This window comes from Gossypium hirsutum, chromosome A10, assembly GCF_007990345.1.
Source record: "Gossypium hirsutum isolate 1008001.06 chromosome A10, Gossypium_hirsutum_v2.1, whole genome shotgun sequence".
NCBI classification, from domain to species: Eukaryota; Viridiplantae; Streptophyta; class Magnoliopsida; order Malvales; family Malvaceae; genus Gossypium; species Gossypium hirsutum.
In genome coordinates, this window is record NC_053433.1 from 76,906,702 (window position 1) to 76,922,701 (window position 16,000).

Here is a 16,000-nt window from a genome sequence, read left to right on the forward strand (position 1 = left end):
AAGAAAATTAATCATTGCTACCAAGAGTGAACACTCTGATTTTAAAAAAAGAAAAAAACACCTTATATTAAAAAAAATATTTTAGTAAACATTTACTTGGTGATGAAAAAAAAAATAGTTTGCTAGAGTCATGTTTAGAAGAATTCTATACTTCAAATTTATTTAGTGGTACTTTTTTTTGGGTAACATTGGCGTTCATATGATAGTGGAATTTTTATACATATTTTGATTTTTTAAAATTATTTTGAAATAGTTTATAATTTTTATGAGAGAAGTCAGTTTTTTTATTTTTAAAATTGGCAAAAATTTAAGAGGCCTTTATATTAATTTATTATTTGAGTAATTAAAATTATTTAAGTTATAAAATTTAACTGGACTTGAATTCAAAAAATCTAATTATTTATTGAAGTTGATTCAAAAAATTTAGTAGCTCGATTCAATTAACTTGAGATTTAGGCTTTTTTCGATTCTTTTAATCGAACTGAGTTCTGCTCAATACTTTCAAAACCGAATTAATGATTGAATCGGTTAGGCCGCCACTTGGCTAGTTCAACCAATTCAACTAGTTCAATCAATTCAATAAAAAATTATTAAAAATAAAAAATAATAGAAAAACCCAATTCAATCGGCATATTGATTCCCAATTTAATCGATTCAATGCTATTCTTCAAACTGATACCTCAATTAATTTTTAGTACAGAAGCATCATTGTTTTGCTCACTCCAATTCCAAAATTTGGTCCTTTATAGAAAAAATATATATAAAAACTATTTAAGATCCAACCACCCATTTTTTATTCACAATTGAGTTTCTTATTCCATGATCAAGAAACCTAGGTCCAAAGAAACTTGTTTGTCTTTAATATAACAACTGACGCTTCACTAAGTTTTGACAACTTCTTACTACAAATTCACAAGAAATAACAAAAAACCAACATTGTCTTTACTTGACATTTCTGTCTATGATGTAGCAAAAAAAACAAACATATCTGTTTATGAAACTTGTATACACAAGTACCTTTCAAAGCATTGTCACTAAAAGGAGAGCACATGTATTCACAAAACTGACATGATGCATGCACGTACGGGATCGATACCCGCCTTAAGCAGAAACCGGGGTTCGTTCTATCGAAGTTTTTGTCTGATATTGTTCCTTGAAACCCAACATCTTATTTAATGCACCAATATAAGCCTTGACACTGGAAACAACGATATCCATTCCTGCCCCATTTCCACTAGCACAAAAAGGAGATCAATTTTATGCACTGAATTTCAGAGGTGGAAGTGGAAGAAGTACACATGTCAAATGGAAACAAGAATATGAAGAAAACATACCTGAATGTTCGCTGAACAATTTCACCGGTCAAAATATTAGTTGATATGCGGCTTTTCTCAGCACGAATTAGAACGCGGGTGGTGGCTATAGCATCAATGCCTTCTGTAACGGCATTCATGGAGTACTCAAGAAGTGTAACTGGTTCCTGCAAAATGAAGGAAAAAAAGCTTTAAGTACTACCAAAAAATATCAGCAAAAAAAGAAGAAAGAAGCACTCAAACACCGAGAAGGGTTGGGAAGATGGAGTGCATGGTGGAAACCCAGAAAAACAAAGGGCAGAATTATTAACTATTGTCCTCAACTTGAATCCCTCCTTAGATAATAAATGCCACAGAACACCATTATGGACAGGGGAAACCATTCACCAAAGAATACTCAGAATGGTACCAAAGAGCCTGCAGCCTGAGATTATGGATGTTGGAATTCGAATTCCAGATCTCCTGGATGCCATTCCTTACTAGTGGCTGTACGAACCAATTGAAATAAACTTCAAGTTCAAATAATATTTTCACACAAGGCGGAAAGGGGAACGGCGTACAAAGAAAACAGAAGATAGTCAATTAGGAAACTTTAAATTCTAACAAAAATTTTATTGACTATAGGTTACAACCTATAAGTCCTAGTGATGAACCACAGGTTTCTACTAGCAGGTAAGGAGCTTTTATTTTTATGGCAAGCACGACAAGATAAGTTTGGATAAAACATGTCTACTGACCGACTAATCAAATAAATACAAGCCATATTCTCAGCTACTAAATTCAGGTAACACGACACAATGTTGCTCCGGCTCTTCATTTTTGTTGAACCATCTGTATGTGGCACATTTTTGGACGTATATATGAGTACATGACCTTCTAAAGATCGCACAAATATAGAAAAAGTTGAACATACACGTACCTGTATCCAACACTCGCACACAAGAGCTTGAGTAACATAGGCACATGAAGAGAAGAAGGGAGTGAATGAAAAGGAAAGAAAGTTCACTAAATGATGAATAGACCACACTGAGGTTCAATATTCGAAACTGAAAATTATGAACTAAATGGCTCCATAGTTGGAGCCAATGAAACCCTATAAAGAAAAAATAAATCCCAAAAGGACATTCATGATAATAAAATCAAGAACTCCGACAATTTCTTAATAACCCTACCACTGAATCGTGCATCATATTTTATCCCATACCCAACAGAAAATTCTAGAAAACAAAGGAAAACTTCTAATCTTCAGTATCAAACCTTTGTAATGAGATCAATAGCTTTATAAGCTGAATCTACTGGCCCAGTTCCAACTGAGCATGCAACATGTTCCTCGCCATCAGCACCAATGAGTTTAACTGTGGCAGTAGAAAGACCAAGAGTTCCACAAGTAACCTGCATTTAATGTTTTCCATTAAAAATTAAGTTCACATAAGATGATGGGACTGCTGCTATACAAGAACTGAAATCCAAATTGTATATCACAGATCATGGCTATTTTACATCCTGGATCACTTTGGTGCAAATGTGGATCACCAAAACCATGGACCTAAATTGATAGGTGAAATAGGAAGAAAGAAAAAGAGGATCTGATAGGAAAAGAATGTGACCAATCAAAAATAAAAAGAAAACAGAAGAATCTGGAAACTTCTAACATGGGGTGCGAACAGTGAGGCAGAACAGCTGGAGGTTAAGAGAACATGAATTAAAGCCATTATTTTGAATTTTGAATTGTTATTGGGGCTTCATGAAGTTCATAAATTTTTTATCGGGGTTTAATCAAGCTTATAAATTGCGGAGCTTTATTCTCGATTTTTCACTGGTAAGTAAATAAACACGTCGTTTAGGGAATGAGGAAAAATTACTACAAAATATACCATAATTTTTCTCTCATTAGAGGAAAATTAAGTAAACTGAAAGCAACCAATCTAAATATAATGCATTTTCTTATAATCATGTCTATTACCGACTATAAACTACATATACACTTATCTCTATATTATTCAAATTAAACCAAAAGCAAAAAATATATAGAGTTTAAAGTAATACAACCCCAAAAATGCTTCATATAATATTGCAATCCAAATAGAATTAGAGAAGCGTACGTCCACTGTACCATGAAAAACCTTTTGGACATCCATGTCACATTCCTGTTACTATGGTTCAACTATCTCTTGTTACCTGCAGATCATGAAGCTTCCAAACAACTTCAGGTTGAAAAACTTCATCCGAAACCAAGGCTATTAGATCAGCATCAATGACTCTCTGGAACACCAGTAAATAAAACATGTATAGAACAACAGTTAGTGTTGCCTTTTAAGATCAAAATATAGCAAAGAAGAACACACTCCAGCTAAAATAAACAAAACTTCCAAACAACAGAAATCATGCATTTTTAGCATCGCTTTAGAACAACAGTTAGTGTTGCCTTTTAAGATCAAAATATAGTACAAAAGAATATAACTCAGCTAAAACAAACTGACTAAAAATGCCATAACCAACAAAATTTGATACAAGCATTCATAACCAACAAAGACTGTTACTTTCCACTACCTTTTCATAATCACTATATGATCTTGAAAATATATTTTCAATTATGTGAATCACAAATCCACCTACATCAGTCACTAACTATTTGCTAAGCCATCCCTGATAACAAGAATCCTTAAACCAGGGATACCCAGAAAATCTTGCAACAAATCACCTGCCAGCAACCCCTATGTCGTCATTCTCTAAGCCCACAGACAATTTCTCAAACCAACATCATATCTTTAACCATTAAATTAAAAGGTTAACCATGTAATAATTCCATGATCGATTGAGAAAGATTGGTGTTTATTGAGTTAAAATTACATTCAACAACGAAAATGGAGCTTATGACTGCCCCAGCATATAGTAAACAAGAAAAAGAAAAAATACATTTAACAATAAAAGCATTATCTATTTCCTGTCTCAGTATTGTATCCCAATCGTTTTTTCATTCCATACAGATAAGTAGTTTAGTTGCTGAGACTAGAAAACCAGTTTTTCAAAATTACTGAAAAGGTATCGAGAACTAGAAAAACAGTCAAAAGGTAAAATCCATTACTCTATTGTTGTTATGCCAAGGGAAATTTTTATACAGACTTGTTCTCTATGTACAACCTCTCCTCAATTTTCATTTTCTTAGATATTATCATTGGAAAGGAGAATTCCACAGTTGAAGACATCTCATTTTTAAAACACAATTCATTCAGTTTGGAATGTTATAAATAGTTGCCTGAATGATGAGATTACAGGAAAAGAAATCCGGGAAATCAGTAGAGAATTTTGGTCACCTTCTTTTGTTCAGCTACTGCTTTGAAGCGCCAGAATATGTTGCCCAGCTGTTCATCGTCAAGCTCATAACCAAGCTGAGATAAACAACAAGAACTAGGTGCTTAGATGAAGAAAAGAGAGGTAATTACATGTAACATGCTAAATAGCACCATACCTCTTTCAATCGGTCTTTTAAAGCATGCCGTCCACTTTACCATATATTTGCAGAATAAAAAGAATTAAGAGAGAAATCATGAGTTTTGTAACAAATGAAATCGTAAAAAAAAAAAAGAAAAGAATAGGAAGATACCAACAACATGAATGTCATAAATATAACAACAGAACTGCATAAATTAAAGTAGTATTAAATATTGGAAGATGGAATCAATCTCGCAAAAGAAACTGACAACTCTTTTTTGGTCGGGAGAGAAAGAAGTCTGTATTTGACACACAGAAACTTAGCAGAAATCTAACAAATGGAGTGACCCTTTATGCTTCAAAAATCAAATATTTTTTATAACTTGCCGAGCTATTCAAGAATATTAGGTAAAGTTCAATATATTTATCCAATATACTAATAAGATACAACCTATTGTACCAGGCCGAAATACTTCTTCTGCCTAGCAACTCAGGTGATATTAATAACCTCATTTGACTAACTTAATAAATGTGAATGATCACTTTTTTTTCATATGAACAAGAAAAAAGCCAAGGAAAAAACCTATTAAAAGATCACCCCAACTACTGTAGGGATTCCACTATCCTCAAATAAAGTTGAAAATATACTTATCAAGATTGGTATAAGATATATTCAAAAAAATATGTAAATATGTTAAGTCCTCAACCATTTCTGTCAGATTTGTTGTGACATCACATCCAACATTGAAAATCAACTCCTAAACCACATATAGAATGTTCTGCTCTAAAAATATCACTATGATCCATCTACATCGCTTTAAACACTATTTAAAACATATCAAACGGAAATATATATATTACCACAAAAATGGAGGAAAAATTTTGAAAGATGAAATACCCACCTAAGTTTTCCTAGGACAATACCAGCTTCATTAGACCGTTCAAGCCCAATATCTTCAGGCGAAATAATTTCATAAGTACCTTTGTGCTTAAGCATTCCATCCTATAGAACAGAAAGCAAATATGGATTATATTTCTTATTGCTTTTAACTTTTAGTAAGCATACATATTTAGATTCTTGTAACCAACACAATTAGTTTGGAATTAAAAGTGAGTTTGATGGAGTTGGGTCTTAATTACACCATCAATAATTGTCAACAATTTCACTGAGCAAGCCTGATTTGTAGAAGAAATCACCATTGTAGCTAAACGTATCAAAAGTGTTATCGACTAATATTGTAAATATTCACTTAAGAGGAGAAATGAAGAAAACACAAAGAAAACAGAAGGGAAACCAGTAAAACACATTCAAGCAAACTTAAAAAGCACATTAGTAATCCTCGTAAAAAAAAGTTAGCTAGGAGAAAGTGTTACGTTCCTACCACATCAATTGGTGGTCCATCAAATTATGGTGAGGGCAGCATTTGAAATTGCCATGTTAGCATAAATGGATACTACTTTCTAAGGATAACCTTGACTAGAATAATAAAATTGTGGTCCCATTTATGCTATCATCGCATTTTTTTAAGACTTGCAGTCAGAATTATGCTAGAAAATACTTGTGTATTACTATCTCTTGTCATCATTGTTTCACTCACGCAACGATAACATGAGATTAATGCTCCACGGTCAACAACATCCTCATATTTGCATATATGCATATACATATACACAAGCATAACTGGAGAAAAAGCAACACAAGAAAGGAATTGACAGATCAAATAAAAATGCTAATAAAGGGCCAAACAATGGAAAGATTACAGAATCTAGCCACCCACCTGCAACTTCAAACACGTATAGATATCATTACACATGCATGACTTAATATTATCATCTAAAATTAGCAACTTAATTTCTAAGCACTCTGGCTGAACAAGGGCTTTGGTAAACAGCATCAAACTCCAATCTTGTAAGAATGGTCCTCAAAGAGTTCTATATTTAATCCTCAGTTTGCCCCACTAAATTCTGCCCAAACAATAAATAGACTACAAGCTCAAACATGCTCCTCAGCTAACATTGTTTCCCCAGAGCAAGAGATAGCTACTAGCGAGCTACACCCTCAAGCATTTTAAATAATAATAAAAGAAAAGATGTACAGATTCCATTATTAATTTCTACCATGCATCTAAACTTCATGCAAACTCTTAATGGAAGGCAAAAGCGAATATAACTTTAGTTTTCTTAAGATTAAACAACAAAGCTGTATCCACAGTAGCAAAATTTACAGATGGACAAAATCACAACACATGTTAGTGCATTCTATTAATTTTCAACTACAATGGTAAATACAATTCCAAAAATTAATCAATGAGATCAGCCATAAAGAAAGCTTCACCAATTAACAGAAAACATTCAGAGGTTCAGTGGTTCACAACATATATGCAATCAAATGTTGGAAAAACCAACCTGGTGGATACCACTTTCATGAGCAAAAGCATTCGCTCCGACAATAGCCTTATGAGGTTGTATGTGTAACCCCGTGTAGTCCTCTACCTAAAAAACCATATTAAGTCAACAATAACTCCCAGAGCTAATTCAATCAAAAGTAAGGCCAACTAATTGAAGCAAAGTTCACAAAAGAATACCATTTTGCTTGACATCACAATGTGTTGAGTATTGATTCCAGTATAAAGACCTCCTAATACATGCTCACCACGACATTTTATTGCCATCACAACCTGCATAAACAAAAGTAGCAGCCCAACGGAATCAAAACAGTAAAACAAGACATAGGTAATCTTACAATTTACAAAAACTGTCCAACTAGGGAAAAACCTTCAACAATTGCAACCAAAATAATTTTTCTTAAGTCGCCACAACACAAGAATAAAGAAATTGACAGCTAAAAGACTTTTATTTACAAAATTTAAATGCTTAACATAGGCAGACTGCAAAACTAGAAAGACAAAAGTTATCAGATGGATGCATAAGCACCCTCATTGTCAAGACCCCGTTCCCCCTCTCTATCTCTGCAGACAAAAAATGAAGTGGATTAATGTAAAATAATTTTCATATCTCATATATAGAAGCACATGATCATGCAATGAGCCCTTGTCAATTGAATTTCAGTGCAATGTGTCTCCATCTAAAGCAGATTTGATTGACAACAGGAGGTCTTAGGTTGTACAGACTCAAGATCATGAATTATTCACCTTAAATGTCCAAGAACATCATACTGTGCTAAAGAAAACCAGGCTTTTTCCCATCTACTTCTGCGTAACTGAAATCCCAAATTCACAATCATTATAATATTGCATAAAGCAAAAGCTCACCTCCTCCAATGAAGCATTTCCAGCTCTCTCTCCAATGCCATTGATTGTTACTTCCACCTGCCTTGCACCTGCACAAGCTCCCTGAATTCATGCAGCAAAGATGTAAATACTGCCCAAGTATACCTCACTGTGGATTAATTAACAAAGTAAACCAGCACTATACCGCTAGTGTGTTGGCAGTAGAAAGCCCAAGATCGTTTTGGCAGTGTGTTGAAATAATAACATTCTCAATTCCAGGGGTATTGGCCTTTATATCAGCAATTAATTGGCCAAACTCGCTAGGCATAGTTATGCCGACAGTATCAGGTATGTTGAGAGTTGTCGCTCCAGCCTTGATCACTTCACCCAAAATCTCATATAAAAACTCTCTGTCAGATCTGGTTGGATCCAATGGAACAACAATATCATGTAAGCAAGAGGGAAAAAAATCTACCCTTTTTCATTTATTTATTTCAATAGTAGCATATAGGAGATGCATACACTGATACTACTGCAAAATGCCTCTGGCAATCTTAAACACAACTCGATTACACAAAGCAGAAAAAGGAAAAAAAAAAAACACAAGACAACATTAATAGAAGAATGTCTTAGAATCTAGATAGTACAAATTATTAACATATCAAAATTTATATAAATATAAAATACCATAATTACCAGACAAAATATACAAGCACAATACAAATACATAAATGGTCAGTTCTACAAAACAAACTTTTTTTAACGCCCATTTCTACAATAACATGCATGCTCCCCTATTGCAGCGATTTTTATGACCAAGCACATATCTTTCACCAAAAAAAAAAAGGCTTCAATTCAATACAGAAAAGAAATATACATAAATTAAACAATAGATTATCTTTATCCGTATTTAAACTTCTACTGCTTATTTTGATTTTAAAATTTAATCTTCCTCTTTCTGTTATTTCATTTCTCCAATAAAAATATAGAGAACAATGGAATATAATCTTATCCTTGAACAACCATTTCACGAACATATCATAGGAAGAAAAAGAGAGAGAGAGATAAAAACTAGAACCTGCCGGCGTCTTCGGGGCTAAACTCGACATCATTACAACCCAAACTCCTTGCAAACCGAACCATACTTCTAGCGATATCCAAAACCTCCTCTTTACTCTTCCTTAACTTATACTCCAAATGGATGCCACTGGTAGCGATAAACGTATGAATCCTGGGCCGTTTGGCGTACTTAACCGCCTCCCAAGCGGCCTTAATATCGTTCTCATTACACCTAGAGAGTCCACAAACGACAGGCACATACCCATTCTCATCCTCCGCATTTCCAACCTCTTTAGCAATGGCCGTAACAGCTTCAAAATCGTCCTTGGAAGCAGCGGGAAACCCAGCTTCTATTATATCGACGCCAAGCTTGGCTAGCTGACGAGCAATATCAAGCTTCTCCTTGGAAGTCAAGGTGGCGCCAGGAGATTGTTCGCCATCGCGGAGAGTGGTGTCGAAGATGCGCACGTAGTTGGGGTCTGGAATATGGTTGGGAATATAAAGAGGACGGCGGAGGGGAGTGGGGGGAGTAGGGGCTAAAGAAGAGGAAATGAGAAGAGACTTGGCCTTGGGTAATGATTTGGAAGGAAAACAAGGGAAATGGGGTGGGTTGGAAGAAGGGAAGTGGAGGGAAGTGGGAGAAGGAAGGAAAAGGGAGGATTTGGGAGATGGAAAATGAAAGGGAGAGAACTTGGAGGAAATTAAGATGGAGGAAGCCATGGAAGGAGAGAAGGTACAGAGAATTACAGAGGAAGAGGAAGAGTTTGGGTTTATATGGACAGTGTGTTGGTTGTGAATTTGTCTTTCCTCAGTTTGGTTGGGAGGGAAATGAGAGTGGAGGCGCCGTCAGCACCGAGGGTGATAAGAGATAGGGCAGAATTTTTCTTTTGAACAAGATAGAGAGAGTCTTAAAAAGGATCAAAAATTTGTTAAGCCTGGGACCCACTCTTTCCATAACAAGCCACTTTCAAATTCAAGGCTTTTCTCTTTATTAAGTGAATAATTTAATCAATTATAAAGGTTCATTATGACTGGGTTTTTAAGGTGATGAATACAGATGTCTTTTGCCCGCCAGCCGCCTCTATCTTTATTATTTTATTAAAATTTAAAATTTATTGTTTTTTTATTATTTTTTAAATACTAAATCTTCATTTTAAACTTTTTTAATAATATATTCATTCATTTAATAATAATATAATAATAACCCTTCCAAATTATCATTTCAATTTCAAGTCATTTATTAAGAAAAAATAACGGTGTTAGTGTCTCGTAAAATTTCTTTTTATTGACGTGCCTAAAACTACGTAGTTTTAGAGATTAAAATTTTTACACCTAATACATTAGATGAAATTAAAAAATAAAAACCTTCAAGTTCAATTAAAAATATTAAAAAAATCAACTTAAATTATAATCTAACCACAATTTCCCCCAGTAGTTCTTGGCCTTCATCGGAGTTTTGATTCTCAATTTTTATCGCTTCAAACTATCGTATAAACTACACTTTTTAAATGATTTTTAATTGGTATGATAATAATTTTAATCCTCAATTTTTATACTTTAAATCAATTGACTTAATCATATATAAGAGGTTTGAGGGCGTAAAAAACCCTCAAAATTTTTGTACAAAAACAATTAAGCCCCTCTTTTTTTTATACTCAATTGAGCACTTAAACATTTAAAATGTATTAAAAAGACTCTCAAACTTCTTCAAAAAAAAAAATTAAGCCCATGCTTTTTTTTACTCAATTGGATAATTGAACTTTCAAAATGCATCAAAAATACCCTTAAATTTTTTCAAAAAATAATTAAGCCCCTGCTCTTAATAAAAATTAGAGAAAAAATAACAAATAATAAATTTTAGAAAAATTATTAAATTTTAATAAAAATTTTAAAATTTATTAAAAATTAGATTTTTTTATAAAAATTGTAAAAAATAAAAAAATTGTAAAATTTTATAAAAATCATAAAAAAATAAACAACCCCTAGTTTTTTCAATTAAAGTCATCACGTGTCACAACACATCATAACGTATGGTGAAAAATGATAAAAAATACAAATCAATAAAATTTATAAAAAAAATTATAAAATGTTTCTTTTGGTATGATAATTTTTATAAAAAAAATTTACAAAAAATATATTTCTTTACATTTTGTATATTTTTCTTACAACTTTATAAAATTTTATAATTTTTTTACATTTCTATATGTAGTAAGCCAAATTCGCCCGGCCCATTAGCCTCAAACCAAATAGTAAAAAGCCCAATAATTAAATAAATGTCCATTCAGTTAATGTCCTATTACAGACCCAATAACTAAACCATGACCCAAGATCCAATTTGAACTTAACCCAAATTTACATGGCCCAATAGGCCCAGAACATTAAACCAAGACAAACCCTAAATCACCCCCTGTCTCCCTTGCGCCGCAACCCTAATCACCAGCAACCCCCAGCGTCGCACACTCCTCCTGGCGCCACGCCCACACCCCGTACGCCAGCACACGCCCTCGTACACACACCACGCACTTGTACCTGCAAAGAAATGGACAAAACGACAACAGCAACAATGGCCAATACGAAAAAGAACAAAATTGTATTTTTTATTTCTTTTTTGAACATTCGGCTATAAAGCCGATGATTTTATATTGTAGGGGGTTCCTTTTTTACGCGCATTTACGCATACAGAAGCAATAGAGAACAAAAACAGAGCAAGGTGATTTTCTGCTTTGAACCTCTGAAATCATTACGTTTTTTTTATCTACTCCCTTCGATTTTCTTCCCTTTTGTTGTATTTAAATCAAAAGAAAAATAAAATAAGAGACTCACCTCGTTACTAGGCCATCGGTACCCTTCCGCTTCGTCGAAATCGGAGTTAGAAGGGGAATCTGAGGCTAAAATAGACCGTGCTCCGAAGTCCCGAGCGCTGGACGCCGCACCTTGCGGCGGACTGGTGTTTTCGAGGGAGAGATTTGAAGTGCGGCTAATAAAAGGGGTTAGGGTTCGGAGCATTGAAAGTCTGATAAAATGGGGGTTTTATATGCGCGTGGGAACGACGTCGTTGAAGGCTTTGTCCACACGGCCTCAAAATGGCGGTGCATAAGCCTATTTGACCCGACCTAATCCTTTGACCCTGGGATCCGCGCATTTCCGCGGTGAGGGGGTATTTTCAGCATAGGTCCTTCCTCTTTTGTGCGACATTTCAATCAGCCATTTTGTATTATTTTCGTTCTTTCTAAATTCGCCCCATAAATTCATACATAAGTGCGATTTAATCCGCGCCTAAACACTGCGTTTTGGGAATTGGATAATTTCCAGTCTAGGTCCTTACATAGTTGCGCGCTCCGCACTTTGGTCATTCTTTTTGATTATTTTATTTATAAATTAGCCCATTTATTTTGATTGAATTTTTCATTAGATCTCATTGATTTGTACAGCTCATTACCCTTGTAAATTCACTTTAATCTCTTTTATATACATGTGCATGCATACTTTTTAAACTTTCATGATGATTTCATTACTTTATTATCATATTATTTTACAATATTTTTATATAAATACTTCATTTGAATATTCTCATATACTATTATACTTATGAACTTCATGATTAATTTAGTTTCTTATTTTATACATATTATCAATTCCATGTTGCCTTATATATACATATTCTCTTTCGAATCTTCTCGTACATGTTCTTAAACTATATATATATAACATGTTTTATTATGTATTGTTGTCATAAAAAAAATAATAAAAAACTTCATGATGTATGCGTTATTGAAAGTATTTTCCTTTTATATGTGTGTGATTGTTTTTTTTAATAGATATTTCATTGAAAAAAAAAATAGTTCGTACATATGAATATGTTTTTTAGTCTATATATGTATATATCTCGTATTAAATTTAATTTTATTTCATGTATATATTATTAATTTTATATTATTTTATATCTATAATTCCTTCCAAATTTATTCTTGCATTTTGCTATATAGTCTTGCATAATACATCTTTTAAATTATTATCATACATATATACTTATTTATCGATACTCATATTTAATCTATATATATATGTTACTAAATCCATGCATTTTATATATGTAATTCTCCTTATATATAAGTATGTTTTTAAATATATTATGTATATAATATATAATAAAACTAATTTAGCCCTATACATATTATCATACCTATGTTATTTTCCAGGTATTTGTTTTTAAATCTATATATATATATATTAACACACTTATTACTTTAATAAATTTTCTTATTTAAAATAAAATATTTCTTGCTTTATGATTTATTAAATATCTTCTTTATATATATATATATATGAAATTATTTTTTAGAAACGTCATCTTTGTAACTTTGAAATTACTATTTTTTGAGTATTTCTCGACACTACATTTATATCTTTTTACAAAAGGGTGTGTATATAATTTTTAGACTAACTTAAAGTTTTCATATATATTATTATTAATCTTATGATCTTTGACAGTAAGTTTACATGTACATATGTTTTATAAATCCATCTTGTGCATCTTTATTATTCTTTTGTATCATATATATTATCATATACTTTGTCAGCTTTTAAGTGAATTCGTGTTTAAAATATTTTATATGCAATTTGATTCGAACTTTTATTTTATAATATCTATTTCTATGGTTATATATCCCTAGTTTTTATGCAAATTTGTCAACCCATATATACGGGTCCATTTATTCGTTATCATTTTGAAACCGTTTTATAGCACATTGGCTTCCCATTGCTATGTTGTTCCTATATCTTGCATTAGTTATTCTATACCATGCTATGTACATTATCGTATGTATTGTTTTGCTTGTGTGATTGTTATATTATCATCTTCGTCATCGTATTATTATTCTCCATGCATTATTGTAATCATGTTGCATTTTTTTAGGTTAGCCATATTTAATTGTTTGTTTGCTAATTGATTGTATCTCGTATGTGCCTATTACCTCATATCATCATTTTCCACTTGGTTTATGAAATGTGGTTTTACAAAATCTAAATTTTAGGATTAATTTCGTTTTATTTCAAATCAAATTAATGCGTTTTAAGCTAGTTTTACAAGTATTCTTTTAAAAATTCTTTACAACGAAGACGAGATTCAATATTTGGCAATTCACGGAATAGTGCCCTAACGTATTGGGTTGCAATTTCGCGTTTGCTCAAAATAATCGAATATCCCTTCAAAATTTCACTCATGCCTTTCAAAAATTCTTTAAAACGAAGACGAGGTTTGATGTTTGGCAATTCGCGGAAGCGTGCCCTAACGTGTTGGGTTGCAATTTCGCGTTTGCTCGAAATAATCGAATGTCACTTCAAAATTTCATTCATGTCTATTAAAATCCCTAAAACGAAGGCGATATGCGATATTTGGCAATTTGTGGAATCGTGCCCTAACGTGTTGGGTCACAATTTCCCATTTGTTTAAAATAATCAAATATCCCTCAGGTCTTCTAAAAATCCTTTAAAATAAAGGTAATACTCGGTGTTCGAAAATTCGGGAATCATGCCCTATCGTGCTGGGTTGTGATTCCTCGTTTGTTCAGAACAATCGAATATTCCTTTAGGTTTTCATTCATGTTTATTAAAAACCTTTCAAAACGAAGGCGATGTTCAGTGTTTGGCGATTTGAGAATCGAGCCCTATCGTGCTGGGCTGCGCTTTTTCATTTTCTCAAAACAATCGAAGATCCCTTCGGAATTTCACTCGTATTTTTTAAAGTGAGGTAATATTCGGTGTTCGGAAATTCGAAGAATCGTGCCCTACTATGCTGTGTTTCAATTTTTCGTTGGACTAAATAGTTGAGTATCCTTTTGTGATTTTCAAACTATAAATTTTTGGACGTCGAAACAAGAAGATTTTTGACAATCAACTCGGGTTATTCAAATATTATTAAAAAGAACCACATTTCAAAAACATTTTTAATTTTAGACATAAGGACAGTATTTAATCGATTTGGTACCAATTTTGGGCGTAATGAGGGTGCTAATCCTTCCTCATACGTAACCGACTCCCGAGCCCATTTTCTCGTATTTTCATAGACCAGAATCGTTGTTTAGGTAAACCAAAAATGTTTTATTAAAATAACCAAATTCTTAGGTGACCCGATCACACCAAAATAAAGAGATCGGTGGTGACTCCATATTTCCATTTTCAAAAAGTCGATTCCCCCGCTTTTTTTATTTAAATAATAAAATATAAAGGGGTGGTTTCGGCACTATATATTTTATAATTTTTTACAATTTTTTATATTTTTTTCTAATTTTTAATAAATTTTAATATTTGAATTTTATATTAAAATTTAATAATATTTATACATTTTATTGATTTTAATTTTTTCTAATTTCTAATAAAAGCATAGGCTTAATTGCTTCTTTTGAAAAAAATTTGAGAGTTTTTTTAATGCATTTTGAAAGTTCAAGCACCCAATTAAGTGCAAAAAAAAAGTACGAGCTTAATTGTTTTTTTAAAAGGTTTGAGGGCTTTTTTTATGCATTTTAAAAGTTTAAGTACCCAAATGAGTGCAAAAAAAAGAAGAGCTTAATTACTTTTTTTGAAAAAATTTGAGGACTTTTGGCACCTTTAAGCCTATATAAAATTATAAAAATTGAAATTCCTTTTAAAATTTTAAAAATTTCTAAAAATTAAAATAAAAGTAAAAGTAAATAAAAATTTCAATGAGAGGAAACGAGGGGAAATTGTTTTTAAAACCTTCAAATTTTCTTTGTATTATCTGTATAAAAATATCTAATATCCATTCTTTAAAAACACATTGAAAAAAAATAAAAACATTAAGTAAAATTATTGGTTCTTTATTTTTACCGCTTATATTTCATGATATGGCTTTTTCATTACAAGAAAAAAATTGAAAATATAGTTTTTTTAAATAATTTAAATGAATTGAAATTTTGAATTGAGTATAATAAAGGAAATTTTACATTC

The 16,000-nt window shown here is 32.3% G+C and overlaps 1 protein-coding gene and 1 long non-coding RNA gene across 4 annotated transcripts; both read right to left on the reverse strand.

The window, feature by feature from the left end:
* Positions 1-837: 837 nt before the first annotated feature.
* On the reverse strand, positions 838-10,039 carry LOC107903771 (2-isopropylmalate synthase 2, chloroplastic). 3 transcript variants are annotated; one of them, XM_016829924.2, is made up of 12 exons: positions 9,054-10,039; positions 8,181-8,394; positions 8,018-8,098; positions 7,331-7,423; positions 7,152-7,238; positions 5,648-5,748; positions 4,783-4,816; positions 4,628-4,702; positions 3,492-3,575; positions 2,571-2,705; positions 1,335-1,480; positions 838-1,234 (listed from the first exon to the last, which is right to left on the reverse strand). In XM_016829924.2, the coding sequence occupies exons 1-12, from the start codon at positions 9,752-9,754 to the stop codon at positions 1,102-1,104; spliced, it is 1,884 nt and encodes a 627-aa protein (XP_016685413.2). In that variant the 5' UTR covers positions 9,755-10,039; the 3' UTR covers positions 838-1,101. The 3 variants fall into 3 exon arrangements, 2 of the variants coding, with proteins under 2 accessions (XP_016685413.2, XP_040935138.1); XM_041079204.1 differs by lacking the exons at positions 838-1,234; positions 1,335-1,480 and adding an exon at positions 1,625-1,799; XR_005903530.1 differs by lacking the exons at positions 838-1,234; positions 1,335-1,480 and adding an exon at positions 2,051-2,144 and having other exon boundaries at positions 2,233-2,705.
* Positions 10,040-11,281: 1,242 nt separating this feature from the next.
* On the reverse strand, positions 11,282-12,257 carry LOC107903770 (uncharacterized). The gene is made up of 2 exons (XR_001685953.2): positions 11,858-12,257; positions 11,282-11,563 (listed from the first exon to the last, which is right to left on the reverse strand). It is a non-coding gene; the product is annotated as an uncharacterized lncRNA (long non-coding RNA).
* Between the last annotated feature and the right edge of the window lie 3,743 nt (positions 12,258-16,000).

Bases quoted from the DNA above. Each gene is read 5' to 3' on its own strand.
- LOC107903771 (XM_016829924.2), bottom strand. From the start codon at position 9,754: ATGGCTTCCTCCATCTTAATTTCCTCCAAGTTCTCTCCCTTTCATTTT. The intron at 5,749-7,151 runs GTTGGTTTTTCC...TCTGTTCTATAG, and splicing joins ATGAAAGTGGTATCCACCAG to GATGGAATGCTTAAGCACAA. The intron at 1,235-1,334 runs GTATGTTTTCTT...TTTTTGTGCTAG, and splicing joins ATTGTTCAGCGAACATTCAG to TGGAAATGGGGCAGGAATGG.